Raw genomic sequence first — 21,188 nt, forward strand, 5'->3', positions numbered from 1 at the left:
TTGTTGTTCTTGTTTCGGGTACGGTCTTTTCCAAGCACTTCTGCTTGGGATGAACCGGCCTGGAGCACCGCCTACAAGTTCGAATTTGGTTTAAGTGCTCCACATAGTTAATCTCATCGGCTATTGTGAGATATGAAGGGATCGATTGTTTGATCCTCATCAATAGCACTAGAACCCCGTTCGGTATACCGACAAAGTAATTCTTCCAACGTTCTGTTTGTATGGAAAACACATCTCCGTACTTCATCATGAAGTTAGCGACGGTGGTGTGGGGGACAGAAGGGGGCAGGTCATGAACTCGTACAAACACCGCTTCGCTGTCCACATACACCGGGATTTTGAACTGCTTCTCCTTCCAAACAAAAGTCCGTTTGATATTGTGCGCTTTTTCATAGCGCAGCGCTGTATCATGATCCACCATTTCGATGTATATACACAGTTACGCGTGTTGTGTAACTGGATACTTTTAATATCCGAAAGATTTAACTAGAGATCATTTTGAAGAAACTGCTCAACTTATCGCACATCGGGTCGCCCGGGAACTACATTTAAATCAACGATTAATGCGTCTTTGCGAAAACTATACATTCGACCGAATCAAAGCACTGGGGATCTGGTGAAAGCGTCTGGAGGCTACGAGTGCAGACTGTCAGATGGAGAATGGAACACAGTGAATACATTTCATGGCAAACATGTATGTTTTAAACTAGAAAACTACTTTCGAAATTTTAATGATGACGATGATATATGACGACTTCTTCAATTATAAGGTGAAACATCCATTTCCAATTTTGCATACATATTTTGAAGGCACAAATCTGACAAACGAAGCTGAATTCGTTCATCGTGCCTTTGCTCACTTCCAAAAGGAGGCAGTTTATCCAAAGCAGGCGCATTTTTGCCTTTCTCGTGCACCGGAGTGTACTAAAAGGCTATATGTTCACTCAAAAAACAAATTTTCGATAAAAGGCTCGGAGGGTCAAGTCACATTTACCAATCAACTCAGTTCGACGAATTGAGATGATGTCTGTATGTGTGTATGTACGTATGTCTATGCGCAAAAAAGGTTCACCCACTTTTAAGGCACTTCCGATTGGCCGATTTTTCGGGTTATAGCTCGAATCGAACCGGAATTTTACTGCATTGTTTAAAATGAATTTTACCGCTATTAAAAATGGTTAGGATCGGTCGAGGCGTTCCGGAGTTATGGCCGTTTCAGTGCTCTGGACCAGCACCGCTGAAACTGGCGTATATAAAACTGAACCAAGCCGAACAAACATCAAACTGCGGCGCTGTATGTAGCCTTGAGAATGGTTGACGAACTATATGCGAAAATGAACACTGGAGACCAGAAATCCCATGATGTCGGCCCAAAATTCAAGTTGGCAGCTGTTCAATAAAGTTTTAGGCTCTAAAACTATGCAATATGGGTATATTTGGTATGAGGAAGATATCCGGAATCCAAAAATGGCAACCAAAATATCCAAGATGGCGACTGTTTAATGGAATTTTAGGACCTGAAACCATGCGATATGGGTATATTTGGTATGGGGAAGAAGTCTTGACTAAAAAAAATTGCGACCAGAATATCTAAGATGGCGGTCTAAAATCCAAGATGACGGTCAAGAAGGCTGCTGTTTAATGTAGTATTAGCAGCGGCGTCATGGTCGCGATTTTTTCCGCAGTCAAGTTCGCAGATTATGAACAATCCTCGGTACCCAATTTAGTAATTTATGTTTAGTCCTTTGCTGTCAGATCGGTGTAACACGCTAAATATAATTTACACAAAATGCAATTTACACGGAAAAAAATACACGATAATGAATATTATTGGGTACCGGACTGGACCCACTAAATTGAATGGTTTTCTTTGGTACATCGAGGTCTTGAAATTAAGTCTATGGTATTAGGATACCAGCTTTTTATGCTTGATGAGGGGTGATTCTTTTTTGACGGATCTTGCCGACAGCCCATGCAGCATCACAGTAGCCGAAAATTTCAGTTCATTGCTCCCGAATCGTCAAAATTTTTCACCATCAACTTTTTCCCCTTGTAAATAACATTTGTCGAAATTCAAAATTTATTTCGTTTTAGATTTGTGATCGTTGCCCGCCACCTTAAACTGTAGACGCCGAAGGAACTGTAAATAATTTTTGTTACGCCTGATCATTCCTAAAGACTCCTGGTTAACTTTTACCGCCGAGGCTTCGCAAGACGATGAAAAACAATGGTTTACGATTGAAATATTTTATTACGACATTCTTATCGTCCATATGGCCCTAATTAGTGCATGGTGCCAGTGTGGGGGCCATGATGATGCTGCCTGGTGCCTTGCTGCTGCCCGATCGTCCCAATCTTCGTTTGGCCCTAGTGGAGTGGTTTAACTTGCCGGAATTGCACGAGTTGCAATATGCGGACCCGGACACCTTAACTTTGTCCTCATGATCTTGGTGTGGTTTCGCTTCACTGACCAGGGTTACACGCGGGATTCCCGGCTGTTCTGTTTGGTACGATATGTCCACCGGAGTCGCTCTGCGAATCCGGAATACCTTCGCTTCCCATTTGACCAGGTTCTCTTCCGAAACATGGACTTTTCTTCAGTTTCCGTCTGTAGCTACGGATATACTCCTCTTTGTCACCGGGTTGTGGGTTGTGTAGGTGTCCGTATAGGATTACATCAGGAATTCCCACCGAGGATATCGTCACGAATTCCCTTAGATGATAGTTCCAGGAAGTCCTACTAAGGGAATCGGGAGGGAATTCCTGCACCAATCCCTGATTAGACTTCCTGGGGAAATCATCGGTTGGACTTTCTGGATAAATCTCCGGTCGGATATCATGGGAAATCTCTGGTGGGAATTCCTGATGAAATCTCCATAGCGAACTTCTGAAGGAATCTAAAATTCCTACTGAACAAGTTTACTATTTCCTTCCTTAAACCCTCCAGGAGTTTCCCTCGCGGAATTCTAAAGCAGATTATTCCGAGTATCCTGTGGTATTTTTTTTTTCAATCCTTATGAACCAATAAAACCTCAAACATTTCAACATCTGGAGGTAATCCCAAGAAGTAACTCCTAATGCTCCCGAAATAATCTCCATGAAGAGAAGTAGAAACTTCCTGTAGTTTATTTTTGGGGCTTTTCCACCATTTCCATCCAAGAATCCTATGAAGAATTTCCCCACCAAATCCGTTCCGGGAATTTTCAAGCAATTCTTTGAATACTGCAACCATTTTTCAAGGATGCCGCATTGTATTTGTTTTGCTGGTAACAATGGTAACATCAGGTGAAATTTTTTGACAAATCCAGAACTGAAATTTTCGGCAACTGTGATGCTGCAAGGGCTGTCGGCAAGATCCGTCAAAAATGAATCACCCCTCATTACAGCGTAAAAAGCTGGATACATAAAACCAAGCAATATGGGTATATTTGGTATTGGAAAGATGTCTGGAGTCCAAAAATGACGATCAAAACATCCAAGATGGCGACCACAATATCGAAGATGGCGTCTCAAAATTCAAGATGGCGACTGTTTAATAGAGTTTTTGGATCTGAAACCATGCAATATGGGTATATTTGATATGGGGAAGAAGTCTGAACTCCAAAAATGAGAACCAGAATATCCAAGATGGCTATCTAAAATCCAAGATGGCAGCTATTTAATGGAGTTTTGGGCTCTAAAACCATTCAATATGGGTGTGTTTGGTATGGGGAAGAAGTCTGAAGTCCAAAAATGACGACCAGAATTTCCAAGCTGCCGGACATAAATCCGGAATGACGACACAAAATTCAAGATTGTGGCTGTTCTTCAAGAGTTTTAGGCTCAAAAATCAAAAGCAAGAGAAACGATATGAGCGCTGATGCCATGAAATGGATTTCCTTTAAACGTATGAAAGTGCGATATTCATCAACATGTCACTTGAGTTGTGTTGAAATGTGTTTTCGGAGGCACGAGAAAGGCGCTATTACCGCTAGGTGGATTATTTAGGGTTTTTTCACGAATTTTCAAGATTTGTGTTGAAGCTCAAGTCGGTCGTTGTGGCGGTCATATTTGTATTCTTTGGTGTTTCGTCTTAAACAGAATTCCGGACAAAATCTTACACGGTGAATAGTCTATTTCACGGGCTGATTTTGAAAATATGACAGGAGGTAGTTTCACCACCACGTGAGAATCAATATGATGATGATGATGATGATGGTCCCGCCACATACCCCTACAAAGGTTTGAGCTAGACGATATATCTTTAAGATAATTATTAATTATAAACAATGTAATCAGATTTGCAAACTTAATACGGTCTGATTATTTTCACAGATATAAACAACTTTATAATTTGTCACACTATACAGCAAAAACATAAATTTTAAAATACTGATGCTCTCAACTACAGATGTTTGCAAGCATTACTAGTGATCATGAAAAATCAGAAAATCAAAAATATTGCGAGGATTGATAACGTACGCGCGATGTCAAAACAGTCGGCAATATTGTCATTCTCATGAAATTCCCGACATTCAACTAGACAACTCACTACTACTCTACAGAATCCTTCAACAGTACAAATATTCCATATGATAAATAAATACAAAAAAGTCATTTATACCTGTCACCGCGCGCGAGACTCAAACTTTTGTAGACTACACAAAAAATAGAATAAATTGACGTAATAAAATAAAATTCCATCATCATCATCGAGGCGAACATTATAGTTTATTGGTGCCTCAATAAATATTAAAAGGTTATACAAAATTGTTCACACAAAAACATCCGTTTGCAGGAACTTCGTCAAGATACAAATTTAGTCAAGTATTGAAAATTTGACAGGGTAGCTGTTCAAAAGGCAGCTTTGACGTGTGAAATACATAGTCTCTTGAACCGTGATAATGTTGGTGCTAGTTTTATGTGTGTAGGCATCGAATTGAAAACATTAATACCTTTATAAAATAGGGAATTTTGTGAAGCACCGTTTAAAAAATGTGGTGTTCTTACATCATCCGCGTTTCTAGTATTATACCTATGAATGTCACTTCCTCTTTCAATTCGATCACACAAATATCGAGGCAGCAAACCATTAACTATCTTGAAAATGAACACCAAAGTTAAAAACACAATTCTTTGCTTCACTGATAGCCACTGTAGGGCATCCAATAAGAAAGAGGAGGATGTGAATCTATTGCATCTCAAAATCAAACGCATTATTTTATTTTGCAATCGCTGCAATCTCGATATTTGTGTTCCATTGGCTAAAAACAAAATGGAAGAGCAGAAGTCTATGTGGGGAGAGATGATTGATTTATACAAATGTATCTTACTAGCTATAGTTAAATCGTTTTTGAGTCGGCAAAGAATTCCATACTTCTTGGCTATTTTCTTGATGACATTGTCAATATGAGAGTCAAATTTTAATCTATCATCAATAATAACGCCAAGATATTTAATCTCCCGAACGCGTTCAAGTGTCTCATCATCAATTTTAACTGAGACGTTCTCATTTACTCGGCTACGCGAAATTACCATGAATTTAGTTTTATCTATGTTCAACTTCAACTGTTTGTATTTTAACCATCTACTCAGAGAACGCAAATCTTCATTCAAATGGGATATGGCTTCGCCTAAACTTTTAGCTGCAATGAATAGCACAGTATCATCTGCAAAAAGGTTTATATCACAATATCGCAAGACTCGTTTCATGTCATTAATGTACATAATAAATAAAATGGGCCCTAATACACTTCCCTGTGGAACACCAAGATTATTGTTCACGGGACTCGAAACAGAATCGTTAAATGCAGTCCTTTGGGTTCTGTCACACAGATAGCTTTCAAACCATTTATATGCAGAACCCGAAATTCCAAAACGCCTGATTTTTTGTAACAATAAGGGCCGAGAAATTGTTTCAAAGGCGCGTTTCAGATCCAAAAATACAGCAACAATCGTATCTTTTCGCTCTATGCTTTCTTTCCATTTTGCTAATACCAAATTCAATGCGGTTTCACAGGAATGACCTTCCCGATATCCCGATTGCTCTGGTATAAGCAAGTTATTACTATTTAAATACGTTAATAGCTGGCCTTTAACTACAAGTTCTAAAATTTTATCTAATGTGTGCAACATATTGATAGGACGAAACTCTTCGGATTTAATCGTCCCAGCAACTTTTTGAATAGGAATCACTAAAGATTCCTTCCAAACCTGTGGCACGTGCCCAGTTTGCAGTGATTCGTTTATCAGGTCCAGCAGGTTGTGGCCGATGACATCAAAGCAATCTTGTATTACCTTTGCATTTACATTATCTACGCCAGCCGTTTTTCCCATAGAAAAGCAAGTATTCCTAAGTTCTTCAATCGTTATTGGGTGAAAACATTCTAATCTACAATTATTGTTTATCGGCTGTTTTATTTCATCAGGTTCATCAACTAACTCAATGGATTGGTTAATTGCTGAAACACTATTGATGAAATACTCATTAAATTTACATGCTATTATGTGTTCGTTATCTTCTAATGTGCCGTTAAAAGTTATAGACCGCGGTTTACAATTACTAGGTTTAAGCAAAGATTTTAAAATTTTCCATAACTCTTTGCTGTTGTTTTGATGCTGATCAATTTTCCTCTGTATATATTCGCAACGCGTTTGTTTTAACGATTGCGAATATTTATTACGCGCAACACAGTACCTCTTCCAATTATAATTATTATTATTTCTACGTAACTTTTTGTACAATTTATCTCTTGTGCGTTTAAGACGCAGTAGATCTAAATTGTACCAGCTGTTAGAATTTTTCAAGGAAACAATCTTCTGTTCAACTAATTCATTGGTACAGGTTTTCAAAACGTCGGTAAGAACAGCTGATTTCCTATCCAGGGAATCCGTTGTTTGAAAATCCATGTTTCTCTCGACAAGCCTTGAAACTGCTTGCTTTGAGTATTTTTTCTAGCACTTCAATTTCACCGCATTATCGTCTTCTTGAGTATCCTCAACGTTAATAACTAATGTTTCATGATCGGTTATTTTTAAATCTAAACACGTAACTGTACTAACAGAGTCAAAATTAGAATAAACATGATCAATCAAAGTTTTACTACGGCTGGAAATACGCGTATACTCATTTACTTTTTGTTTTAAATTAAAAAAATCCGATAATCGTTTCAACTGATTCGAATTATGAATGTCACACCAATTAATATTAAAATCACCAGCAAGTACGTTTAATTTACTAGGATCTACGAAACTCTCAAGCCAGTTTTCTAAAATAGCAATAAAATGGTGATCACTTGAACTGGGAGAATGATATAAACAACTATAATTACCCACCTTCATGCCTCGCACAACTGTAATGCCCAAAAACCAATTACCTTCACAAACTTCGTTCAATTGAAGTTTGAATTGAATTGATTCTTTGACATAAATAGCAACACCGCCAGTGTGTCTTGAATGTGACAAACAAGCAGCTATATTATATCCCGGAATACTGTACTGTTCAAACGCATCCATATCAACAATATGTGTTTCTGATAAAAAGACTAAAAGTGGACGTTTAACTTCTACAACCTGACGTAGTGCAACGTAGTTTGTAGATAAACCCGCAATGTTAAAATATAAAATATCAAATTGTGTCACATTACTACCGGAACTTGGTTGCTATTCATTGAAATGCAAGCTGCTTTTTTTTCTTTGAACAAGTCTCTTATAGACTTCACATTCACTAACATTGAAAGCTGCGTGGTTAACGTCCAAGTTAAGTTTACGTTCGTTATTCATTTTACAACAATTAACACATTTCAATACAGTTGACGTGCATTCAGATGTCTTGTGACTTTCACTGCACTTAGAGCACTTAGTGCCGTTCTTGCAATTAGTGCTCACGTGCCCAAATTCTCCACACTCGAAACATCGTACAATACTATTGTCTGGAACAACAAGGCACCGATCAAACCTTATATTTACCTTCCTAGCGGTCAACATGCAACTGTACGTATTTTTATCAACTTCAATCACCGCGTTGTACTTGTTGTACTTGAAACGTGGATTTCCAAACATACGGATGACTTTCACTTCATTGATAGCGATGTCTTCATTCTGGTCCTTAAGGATTTGAATGAATTCATCGGAAGAAAACTGATCGCACATGCCCATCACTTTAAGTCTTGGCACCGATGAGGGAACAACAGCTTTGTAGTTTTCACCCAATTCACTTTGAATGCCATCTTTAACAACATTTACGTTATATCCTGTTGCACACTCAGCAATAATAGAGCCATCTTTCCCGTTTCTAAAGTTACTGATCTTGTGTATTTTTGGATCCAGTTTAGTGTACAAAAATTTTCGAGTATCATCGCTACTCTGGCTGGACTCTTGCGGCTTTATCACAATGACTGGACGAGCCTTACGAGTCACCTCAACCTTCTTTGTGACATTAGCGTCATTAGACTTCACGCTTTTCTTTCTACTAGTTTTACCGTTAGTTTGATTCCCAGAGTTGTTCTTAACAATATCCGCAAAACTAACTTTTTCAATGAAAACATCATCTGACGTATCGGCACCGTCATCCTGAACTCTACGCTTTTTACCTCTGGGATTCGAGTTCGGCTCCGAAGCCGTGCTAGAAGTATCTTGTCTTACATTCATTGCAGCCTTTCCCGAATTAAATTGAGAAAATGAACATTTCATATTTTCCATTTCTTTATTAACTAATTCCCCAAGTCCAAAAATTGCCTTCTCCAATGTACAATTTAGATTTCTCCCCAATTGTTCAATTTCGCATTTCATTGTCTCGTTTATCTGAGCAGCAATGTGCTCTCGAACGCCACTAAGCGAATCGGCGAGTGAAGAAATCTTCTTCATCTCCTCTTCGAACTTTTGTGCGTTAGAAAGCAGTACATTCTGCTCGCCACAACACTGGCTTGATAAACACTCATCACATTTGAACGCTACATTTTCGTTCTCCGTTATTACCTTTGCCGCTGCTTTGGTCAGAGATGTGCATTTGTAGTGGACTACTTTTGCACATCCACATCCCGAACAGCACAAGGGTAAATCGCTTGGAAGCACATTACCACCACATAGACTACACTCAACCATCGCTGGAGCCTATACACAAATGCAAAACCATGCACACAACACAACACAGAACACAGAGAAGCAATAAAAAATGCCAAATTTGCTTTGCCGCCCGCCAGCAATTACTGCTGCTGGGGTGGCAGAAAAACACAAATTAAAGGCGAACAAACCCCACCGACAATTGGTCACGTGGTGTCGTCGTCGTAATTATCCAATTGGCACACGGTAAAACACTATTTCCCGCGGCACTTGCACTATTTCACACGTAAATTAATTAATTTTGAAGCTGCACGGCAGAAACAAACTACACTGTCCACCATTACATCATTACTCATCATCAACATTGCTGTAGGTTCGTAAAATGGCTCATTGAGAAGTGTTATTTCGATGTACAAATTTGGTTCAGGACCCCTCCCGGAGTTTCTTGAAGAATTCCCAGGGACTTCTTGATGAGATTTTTAGGGGATTTTTTAAGGATTCCTTCAGAAGTTCCCACCGGGGTTCTTCTATGAGTTTCTTGTGAGATTTCTGAAGAGGTTCTAAAGAGCACTTACCAAGATTCCTTCAGGAAGTACTAACGGGATTCTTCCAAAAAATCTTTGCCTGGTTTGCTTGAGGAATACCTCCTGAGAATATTTCAGGAGTTACGGATTATTTGAATTGCTTCCAATTTTTTTCTAGAAATTAATTCGGGGATCCATCTGTACTACTCCTTCCAAGATAATCCCAGCCATTTTTCCTGAGATTCTCCCAGGAATCTTCGTGGTTTCTCTACAATTTTTCCTAGGATCCCTCGAGGATTTACTATTTTGATTCATCAGGAAGCTGAATCTGAGATTATTTTTTCGGATTCCTTCTGAAGTTCCCTCTGAGGTGTTTCCAGGAGTTTCTTCTGAGGAACTACTTTCAAGATCCCTTCTGGGACTTCAGGGCATTTCTTCCGGGATTTTTCAAGGAGTTTCGGGAATTCCACCCAAGATACTCCAAATAACTTCTAAGAAACTAGTTCTAATAGATTCTAGGAAAGCCAGAAGGAACTTGCTGGAGTGTTTCCTCAAGGAAATTCTGTAGGAACTTCATGAGGAATTATCTATATATTAAAACAGCAGGAGCAATTTTTCAAAATATTGCCTTATTTAATCCTGAAGGATTTCCATAAGAAACATCTGAAAGAATTCCAGAATGAACTTTCAGAAGGATCTGCAGGAATTCCAAAAGTAACAAGATAGGACTCTCTAGATGAATCCTGGAAAGAGTTCGTGAAAAGTAATCCTGGAAGCAGTTTCTTAAAGAACTTCTGAAAAACTTCCCGGAATAAGTTCTGAGAGGAATCCCAGAAAAAGTTCCAGATGGAATTCCGGAAGAAGTTTCCGAAGTAATCTACGAACGAATTGCTGAAGAAATTCCAAAAGCAATTTCTGAGAGACGGCCAGAAAAAAAAAATCCCGGAGGATCCCTGATGGAGCTTCCGAAGGAATCCCGGAAGGAGTTCCCGAAAGAATCCTTTTTGGAGAAGTTATTTATTATTCCTTGTTGGGTATATAAGTCACTGCGACCAGCATTTAGATCTTGAGAGGAATACTGAAGTTCTTGTAGAATTCCTGGAAAGATCTCATAAAGAATTCATGAAGAAATCTCAGAAGATACTCCGCGAGAGCAATCTTGCATAGCATTTCTGGAAGGAATCCCTGACAGAATTTTGGAAAGAGTTTATGAAGGATTTTCGGATCGAATACCTGAAGCGATCCCCGAGAGAACTCCTGGAGGAATCCCGAAAGAAATTTCAAACGATGTCGTTTGTGACGGAGTGATGGCTCTCCGTATCGATTATTGGACGGAAAAAGTCCTCTCTTCCGACCTGCACGTAGGCATTACCGATGACAATCTTAACGTCGTGTTTTGCGCATTCTCCGTAGATCCTATCAAGGCATTCGTAAAACGTATCCTTCACGTCATCGGTTTTGTCGTTGGTCAGAACTTAGATATTGATCAGACTGCTGAAGGATTTGCCTCGAATCCTCAATACGCAGATCCGATCGTTGACAGGCTTTTACCTCAAAACTCGCTTTATCTATTTCCCGACAGCTATGAATACGACCTCATGTTCTGCCTTATTACTGTCGCTTGTGGTAGATGTTATAACCTGAACTAACGTTCATGAGTTTTGGGCCACTGTACTGAATAGTAGCCACGTATGCTCCAACTTTCTGCTATTCACGAGCCAAAAGCATTCTTCTGAACTGAAATAGCATCAACGGCAAGTATTTTTTATTCTTTGATAGTGAGTGTTTCCATCTCTGCTCAAATGGGGTTCATTTTCAATTTCAACTTCTAACCCATCTAGTAACCCAATAAGCAAAGGAAAAATGTACTTCTGGTAACCCTCATCTGCTGGTTTGTTTCAAAGTGGTTGAACCAAAAGGGTATACACGGTATAGCGCTTGTAAATTGGTATTGCTGAATAAATTCCAAAATCGTAAAATAAACCCCATACACACTTTAGAGGGTTTTTTTTATTCCTGTTCGGGTTTGTCACTGCGACCAGTTTTTAGATCTATTGTGACATTACCCGCATCCTTAGTGTAGTGCATGTCGCATTACTCAATTGCCATTGAGGGGCAATCAAGTATCGATTTTGATACAGTTTTCTTAGAAAACAAAACAAGAGTACTGCCCAACTAACAATCACTCATTTTACAAGCACCTTTACGACGAATTAATTCAGCATGATGCTGAATATCATTTGGATAATTTTCAGGCACAACCTTTGTTCAGGAATTGTTCACACACATTTGGAGAAACTTTAGAGCATAGTGCGTTGTGTACCAACTGAAATGTTTGTTGTTGAATCGTTTTACTAATATATAGTAAAGCTGTTATTCAGCTTTAGCAAAAATGATTAAAAATAAAAAAATGTAAAATTTTCCAATTTCCATGAGAGTTTATGATTGGAAATTAATGCTGTGAACAAATATTGTGAAATAATTACTACACATAAATTTACCTAAATCCAGATTCGAACTCGAGACCCGTCGATTGCCAGCCGCATGCCTTCTTATCTGCGCCATCCTAGAGATGATGAATTGCAGCGCTCAAATCAAAACATAAACTTCCCGTGGTTTAATAATGATCAGACTCTGACTCCTATACAGCAGTGGTGAATTAGCACAACATTATGGTTAACAACTGAACAACAGATTAATTCAGCTGTTGTTCGGTAAAAAACACGTGTTTTTCATCATGTACTCTGAGTCGAAGTATGATGAAACGAAAGCGCTTATTTGACTTGTGAAAAACACATTATTCAGATACATGTCCCAATTTTTACATGAACTTTACAAGAAGCAGAAAAAAGTCTTGTTAAACTATGTTGTAAAGGAATTACTGCGAGTCGAATAAAAATCTTATCAAACGCTTGCAAAGTGTTTTAAATTATCATTATTAATACCAATACAAAAAGTTGAACATTGGCTACTTTTTCAATTGAAAAAACATTTGTACAGTAATATGTACAGCATAATTTTAGTTCAGCTATAATTACTGTTATAAAGCAACAATTCAGCATGCATGCTTGTTTGCGGCTGGTGATTGTTAGTTGGGTGATATTGGCCATGCATCAGAAACCTAGCATCACCCTTGTTTTACTGCTAAATTCTCCCCAGTAGGAAGTTTAGGACCCGGGTTTTAACATTAGCAGCAATACCATTCCAATAATGGAACATATGTTCAGTAATAAGGATTCTAGTATGTTCCTTGCATACCAGCACTTACCTGTCTTTGAAGAGTTAGTACATACATGGATCCCTAACCCGATTTGATGTCATTTGCATCAAGTTTAGCCTCGAACGGCGAGGTTTTTAACTATCTGCAAAGTAAAGTTGGTTAATTTAGTTTTATTCAGAGACCGTAAGCCACCACGATACCAGTGACAAGGACTAAATACTATGATTCCTTGAATTGCCAGAACGCATATTCCAAAATTGGAAAAGTAGGACGACACTAGGTTTCGGTAGATTTTACTCCGTAACGCAACACGAAAAGGTGATCTACCCACGTTACGGGCTCCGTTAACGATCGAGCATCTTTGAAACCCCCTCAATCATTCATCCATCAGCACGGGTCGCCTGACATCTTGGATTGGGGTTCCCTGTTTGGTGGACTTTTACCCCCGGAACAGGGGGTCCGTAGTGCTATTCTAAGCCGGCAGCTACACGGCTACACTTTAGAGGGTACTGGCTTTTTCACTATTGGGAATCTAGACGATTAAATTGGCCTTTCCTGAAGTTTCGGTCTAATTTTAATTGTTTGGATTGCCTAGAGCCAGTACAATCCTTAGCATTCCATATCCAGTCGAGCATTTTCAGTAAGTGCCCAAACAAATGGCCTTGAAAAATCACGTTTAGAATTGACATTATTGGAAGGGGTGTGAGATTTCACAGACTTCAAAGCTAAGGAAGATCACAATATAGGAGTGGAAGTGCTTCGAGAAATATTTAGCGGTGGAAGGCACTAAAGCTTATTGGAAACGAGGAGGAATAATTATTAAAAGATGACGTTCACCGATTTCGTAACGCAGAAACATAATCACTATACCATTGCAAAACAAACTTAGCAAATATTGAACGCGTTTCTACCCTTGAATGCGTAACTCGTTCAACTGCGTTACGAATCGAATGGACGTCCAAATAGAAGAGATCCAAAAGTGCATTCATAATATCCCTAAAGGTGCGGTATTCCAATCCCACTCTGAATTCCCACTCACTTCTTCGAATGGGATACGGACTCCGCTGGTTGGAGCCCGGTAGGCTTTCGGCCAATTCCAGATTTTCCATACTTTGCGAGAGCAGCGCCTCGAACGTATGCAGACTGTACGATTCGGCGTCCATACCCTTGGCTAAGGTGTTACGCAGATGCATCTCGTACTCCAGCAGCAGTCTCGATGTTGGCGAACCCGGCGTGGGCGTTACATTAGGTGGATTCTGAAAACAATTCGTGATTACATCGGAAGTTTCAGATTGTCCAACGGGGCAAACCTGATGATGATGCGAATGCCGTCCACCGCCTTGCCGTCCGTATGGAGGTTGATCCTGATCCGAGTTTCCGTTGCTCGAACTTGGCGTGGTAGCGTAGCACTGATTATCGAAGATTACATTATCCGAGGGAGGAGAGCCTTCGGCACAGCTGCGTTCCCGCTCCAGTTCCAGATATAGGCCACGGGGACCATGCTGGTGAACTCTGCCGATTTCGTGTGATGATCTGAAAGAGATGTTCTGTTAAACTTTGTCTTCTTTCAACAGTATCCAAACTCACCTTGACCCGGAAAAGCGGGAGCTCTGACTAGCGTTACGTGAGATAGTGCCGTTATTGTTTAACATATGTGCATTGTGAATAGTGTGCTGATGGGTGTGTGGTGTGTTGGTTGCAGAATTATAGTAATTGTAACGTCGGCGTCCCATTTCCGGTGAAGTCACGGGGCTCTCCGCACTCGGCATCGGCTTCAGCATGCGCTTCATCGTCGAAGTATCTACAAAATAACAAAAAATGAAAGAGAACCGTCACTCAGTTGAAAGTGAAATTGCATCCGACGAGTGCATTGCCCCGGTAAGCGATTCAAAAAGATGGACAGTTGACCTAGTTTCCCGCCAAACGAAATTCTTACCGACATTCATATCCTCGGTGCTCTTGGACTTGTTCCGCCTGGCGGACTGGTTGTTGTTGATGATGTTGTGATGCATATCGTGCTGCTCGCGTGACATGTCATCGCTGAAGTCCTTCGTCCGTGTTCCCGTTCCCGTGGAGGTGGTTTTGGTGGAACGTTCCGTCTGTTGTAGCGTACCGCCGGCTTGGGTTCCTTCGGATTTGGAGGTTTCCTCGCCGCTGCGCTGGCCGGTGCCCATGTTGGAATTGGCTTCGTCCTGACTGATCTGCGAGCCCACGTGGTTCTGCGACACCGCCGAGGACGTACCCGTGCCAACGTTGGTCATTGTGCTGGTTTCCTGTGATTTCGTTTGCCGGTTACCAGTTTCTGAAATAAATGCATCAAATTGAGGTGATTTTTGAGTGTGCCTAAGGTTCAGAGAAAGTTTTAAAGTATGAGTATCAACATCGGGTGTATGAACCGCAAAACAAAGTATTTTTATTTTATGTAATGAATACTTCTTAGATACACTGAGACTTAACTTACTAAGATTCTGCGATTACTTGCGGACCAAGGATGACAGGCAGCATTAGTTCTACTTATATGTACTCTCTAGAGAGTAAATTTGAGGAAATTCTTAGGCAGCACCCATTTCTTACCTAACGCTAAAATCGACATTTTTCGACTCCCAACCCCCCTCCTCCCTTACGCTTTTTTGTATGAAAACCCTAAAATATTTGTTAACACCGCTAGCCATGATGGTCTCCAATAGCGGAAGGTCCGAAAGAGCTTGAAACTATTGAGAAATCATCATGTCTACAGGTCGTAAGCCCTGATAAAGTGTGGAACGTTTTGATGGCTGTGATCCCTGACCATCATGTCAAAACCCAGGGATACCCAAGTGACCATACTGTTAGGGTGTAGGGGTTGCATGTGTGAGGCGCATATATTGACAAACATTGCTATGGACCGTTAGGGCTGAGAAGGGTCGAGGAATGGATCTACGATTGCTGAATTATACTGAAAAAGTCGTGATTCAGCAGTGGTGGCACCGCTTTCCGCTTTTGTTCGGCCTTGGTGGTTTGTGTGGGGTGGTGCGTGTCGGTGTGTGTGTGTGCTTTGTGCGTGCGGTGCATACGGCTTCAGAAGGGTGGTTACTTGGGTAGTGTGGGATAATTGGGTTTGGGACTGAGGGGGTCGTCGTTGATAAGGCCGACATCATTGAGTGCTCAGTGTTGGCGGTTGTATTGGTGACGATTTCTTCAGCCTTAAGATCTCATTTATACCACGCACATATTTTTGGGAAGAGGGAGTACTTTGTAATGCAAGAGAGGGATTTAAACTCTGCGTTACGGGTTGGGCGAGGTCATGCAGATAGACTCAACCCAGGTGACCGTGCGGCTCGGACAGTGATGCATGAATGAGTGCGGTGTGGGTGAGGTGCCCTGTGGGTGCAGTTGTGTCCGGGTTGTAGTGGAAAGAGACCCTTCTCTACTCTAGGTCGGTTTCGGTTGTACGGGCGTGGTAGTGTTTGTTTTATTTGTGCCGTGTTGTGCGTGATTTGCGGCTCGAGCTGCGTGGTTACTTGGGAAGTATTGTGCTCTGTAATCTAGATTTTGGTTTTAAGGTGAAGCTAAGGCTGGGCTGTGCCTCGGATTTGTTGGGCGCAGGTCGGGAGAGCTGGTGGCAGTTTGTGCTGGGGGGTTTACTCGATTGGTTATTCACTGATGGTGGCCAGTCGATCGACTTATCGGCACTGCCTGTCATTTGGTTTTTGGGGTTTGTGCTCTCGAGGTTCGGGGCGTTGCTTCGTTGTATCTTCGCTTTAATACTAATATTCCTTGTTTGATTTAACTGACTGTTTTTTACCGGCGTTTAACTCATTCTATTTCATAGATTGCCAAATTTAAGGGTAATGGTTCAATAGGGTGTTAGCTATCAGAGTGGATTAGAACGAGTTGGCGCCTACAATACACCAACACTGACACACACACTCCAATACTTACACGCACACATGCACCTACAACTAGCTGTAAAAGACCAGTGGGCGGGACAATGGTGCCTACCCAACAGTTGTAGGTGGGGTGTTTGGCTTAGCTACATGACTTGGTCCGGCAAGCCCATAAACATCAATTGGTAGACGTATTGCCTAGTGAAAAGACAACGCAGATGGGCGAAAGCCAGGGGATGCGTTGATAATAGCAATAGCAGAATAGCAGAATAGCAGAAAACCCTAAAATATTTGTTAGGACCGTAACGCTCGGTCGTACTCCCCCTCCCCCTAGAGCGTTACGTAATTTGTGGACGGCGCCTTACAGATTTTAGGTAAAAACAAGAGACACGACACAACTTTTAGTTTTTTTCCAGAATTTTTAGTGAAAGTTATTCATGGCATCCTTCAAGATTTCCGTTGTAAAATTAAACACGAAGAATCGATCCCGATAATCCTCAGGTATGTAGTTTTCACATACATTTGTTGAAAAAAAAAGAACGATCTTCAATTTTTTAAATGCTCTCTTGTTATTATGATCACTCAGCTCGATAAATTGAGTTGATATATTTAAAAAGCACGGTGTAGGAAAAAGCAAAAAGTTTGTCGGACACATAACGGTAAAAATGGTTCGAATTGGTCCCGCCGTTCCTGAGTTATGGCCATTTGGGTGTTCCAGACCGGTACCCCAGGAAGGGGCCAGATATGAAAATGTTACAAATCCTTGCGTGTGACCCATCAAACTGCAGAATTTTCGATAGTCTGATAAACGGTAAGCAGGAAAATAGTCTCAGAGCATATCTAAACCGGTAGTGTTCCGGAACCGTTTCTGGGTGTTTCATCCAGAAATTATTTCTGAAACTCCTTCAAAAACTCCTCTGGGAATCTCTCTAAAAATTCCTCCAAGAATTCCTCAAGGATTTTCTTCAGAAATTTCTCCATGATCCTCCAAAAGTTTGCTTGGGGATTTCCCCAAAAATTCCTTCAAGCATTTCTTCAGAAATTTTTTCGGAAAATATAAATATTCCTACAGAAATTCCCCCCGGATTTCCTCCGGGAATTTCTTTGAGAATTTCTTTTGAAGTTCCTCCAAAATGTTCACTGGGAATTCCTCCAGAACTTTCTCAACTAATTCCTTCAGGGATTTTCTCAGAAAGTCATTATGGAATTCGTTCTAGAATTGATTCGAAAATTTCATCTACATTTCTTCCGAGAACTCCTTCTGGATTACCTTCGAGAATTCCCTCTGCAATTCCTCCAAAAATAATTATTTTTTAATACCTCCCAAGAATTGATTTGGAAAATCTTAGAGGAATTTTCCTTCGGAAATTTCTCCCAAAGTTCCTACAAAAATTCTTCAAGGAGTTCCTCCACAAAATCATCCGGGAGCTTCTCCAGAAATTTGTCAGGGAATTCCTCCGGAAATTCCCAAATGGAATTTCTCCAAAACTTTCTCCAAGATTTCCTCCGGGAATTCATCCTGGATTTCCTCCAGGAATTTCTTAAACATTCATCCAGATTTTTGTTACTTATGCATTTATTTGGAAGGCTCGGGTACCACGGGCATAACAGAGTCTAAAAACCATTTATACATTTTTGTTTTTACACTGTTTACATTTGTCAAATGCCTTAATACTTTGTTAGTATGGGGAGCCAAAGTACTCGCGGCTATTTCGAGGGAAGGGGTCCAAACAATTTAAAATTAGGAAGCCCTAAGAGGTCTGAAACTAAATAATTTGCGAACTTGTTGTAACGGAATCAAAAAGAAAGGACTTTATCGGTAGATCCTGCAGAATTTCCTCTGCAAATTCTTCCGGGAATTCATTTTGCAGTCATCCAGAATCATTTTGAAATTTATCCAAAAACTTCTCCAGCATTTAATCTTGAATTTCGAAGTTCTGAGTTGTCTCCGGGAATACCTGAAATTCATTAAGAAATTTCTCGGAGAATTCTTCAAGAGAATTAACCGGGAATTCCTCTAGAAATTTCTTCAGAACTCCAGCTATTTTTCCACGATTGCATGCGGAAAATTCCTCCAGGAATTCGTTTTAAAATTCCTTCCGATATTCCTCCAAGACTCCCACATGATTTTTTTTTTCCCAAAATGCATCTGGGTATTTCTCCGGAAATTCCTTCTACAATTCATCCGAGCATTTGTTCTGGAATCCCCTCGAACATTCTTTCTGACCTTCCTCCGGAAACTCCTTCTGGATTTCTTCCGAAAAAATCTTCTGGAATGGCTACGAGAATTCAATTTAGAACTCCTCCCAAAACTTCTCCTGGAATTTATTTCTCGGAATTCAGAGAGGAATTTATTTGAGATTTCTTCCGGGCATTTCTTCTGGAATTCCTCTGGAAATGTTGAATGCGAATGTTTTCGTAAGATCCTTCAAGAATTTCTCTGAAATTTCTTCCGACAATTTCTCCGGGAATTCCTCCAGAAATTCCTTCTGAAACATCTCCAGGAATTCCTTTTGAATTTTGTTTTGAATAAATTTCAAAAGGTATTCCGAGAAATGTTTGTTCAGAATGTCCTTTTAAAACTTCTCTAGGACTTCCTCTAGGATTTTTTCCAAGAATTCCTTCTGGAATTCCCCAAGAAATGACTCCGGGAATTAATAATTCCTCTAGGAACTCGCACAGGAATTCCTCTATGGACTCTCTCAGAAATTTCTCTAGCAACCTAGGCATCTTTCTAGAATTTTGCCCACAGTTTCCTCCTGGAACTCTTTCAGGGATTCCTCTAGGAACTCTCTGAGAGATTCCTCTGGAAACTCTCTCAGGAATTCCATCTGTGTGTTCGCTCAGGATTTTTTCCGAGGATTACTTCCGGTATACCTCCGAAAATTCCATCCGGGATACCTCTGGAAAGTCCTTCCGGAATTCCCCCAAGTACTGCTTCTTAGATTCCTCCAAAAAATCCTTCTGGCATATTTTTAGGATGTTTTGCCTGGCACTTTTTTCTGGAATTATTCTATAAATTTTTGCTGGTAATCCTCCAAGTTTTTCAAATGAGTTTTACTCATGTTCATATCGGAAGCTTTCAAGATTTTTTCAGTGAATTCTAATTACTCTGAATTTTCTTCTGGATTTTTTTTCTGATATAGCGCTGCAATTTATCTATATAAACAAGAAATATTCAAAGTATATCTTATTTTCAAATGATTTCTCGTGCCTTTTTTTTCAGAAGTTTCGCCAGAGTTCTTTAAGGATTTCTCTAGGATGTTAGCTAATAGTTTCTCTTGGATTTGTTTTCCTGAGGATTGATTTTTTAACATTTTTTTTCTGACCAAAAATATTCAAGATTTCAGATGCATCCTCAAAATATTCTTCCATCAATTAATATGTTCAAATTTTCCTAGAAATTTCTTCAAGAATTTTCCCCACAAAGTTCTAAAAGTTTTTCCCTAAAGTTTGTTCAGTTATTTCAGGGCTTAACCTGCAGGGTCCTCAGGCAATTCCCTCAGCAGCTTCTTCAAGTATTTTCACAGGAGTTCTGTTGAAAATTGATAAGGAATATTTTTTTTTTTCAAAATGCCTTCAAGTGTTCTTCACACACACTAATTTCAGAGCCACTTGTCCGGCTGTTCTATTTCCGGTAAAAGTTCGGGTTACCGAAGTTCATCACAGTTTACCGAAGTTCGGCTATTTTTTTACCGAACGTTCGGTAAACATTACCGATGATTCAGTAGAGTTTACCGAACGTTCGGTAATTTTTTGACGAACTTCGGTAATATGTTGCTGAACATTCGGTAATGTGAACTTTTACCGAAAATAGAACAGCTGAACACGGTACTTTATTTTAAGTGTGCAGATATTTATAAGTTAATGTCCGCAGGAATTCTGTTGGAAATTTCCCGAAAAAATATTTTAAAAATATAACAGGAATGTCTATAGATTTTTTTCATAAATTGCTCAAGAAATTGTCACAGAAACTTGTTCAGAAGTTTTCTCAGTAATTCTTCACGAAAGTTTGCCAGGATTGTTTTAAAATTTCCACCAGTCATTTCAAAAGGAGTTCTGCCTGATTTTCTTCAGGAATTCCTTCACGAAGCTTTTGATTGGTCTAGGAACCTTCCCTGAAATACCTTCAAGAATTCACCACAGATTCCTCCAGGAATTTACCCAGAATTTCTTTCAAAAAAATATCCAGAAGCTCCTTCAAAAAAATTCTCAAGAATTATTTCGGAAGTTTTCCAGAAAATCTTTTATTATTTTCTCAAAGATTCCTCCATAAATTTCCCACGGATTTCCAATAGGAAATGCACTCAGCAATTTTCGCACACTGCAAAATATTTTTGCTGTTTATCAGCAAGCAATTTCCTTTGCTGATTTTTTGCGTGCTGGAAGCATTTAAACAATTTCTTTCTGAAACATCCTCATACACTCTTTGAGAAACACCCCAAAGTTCAGGAATTCCCAAAGGATTATCCCACAATTTTATACGGAAATTTATTCAGGAGTTTCCTTAGGAATTTTCACAGAAATGCCTTCATGTAT

At 39.9% G+C, this 21,188-nt stretch overlaps 1 protein-coding gene across 1 annotated transcript in view; it reads right to left on the reverse strand.

Moving 5' to 3' along the window:
• Nucleotides 1-21,188, reverse strand: part of LOC109404936 (protein still life, isoform SIF type 1) — a 417,832-nt gene that overhangs the window by 378,836 nt on the left and 17,808 nt on the right. Inside the window, exons 6-9 of the mRNA XM_029879169.2 lie at nt 14,720-15,085; nt 14,371-14,584; nt 14,094-14,316; nt 13,823-14,039 (exon numbers count right to left, since the gene is read on the reverse strand). Of these exons, the coding sequence (XP_029735029.2) occupies nt 13,823-14,039; nt 14,094-14,316; nt 14,371-14,584; nt 14,720-15,085 (1,020 nt within the window). The remainder of the gene's footprint in view (nt 1-13,822; nt 14,040-14,093; nt 14,317-14,370; nt 14,585-14,719; nt 15,086-21,188) is intronic.

The sequence above is a fragment of the Aedes albopictus genome, chromosome 2, assembly GCF_035046485.1.
Source record: "Aedes albopictus strain Foshan chromosome 2, AalbF5, whole genome shotgun sequence".
NCBI lineage: Eukaryota > Metazoa > Arthropoda > Insecta > Diptera > Culicidae > Aedes > Aedes albopictus.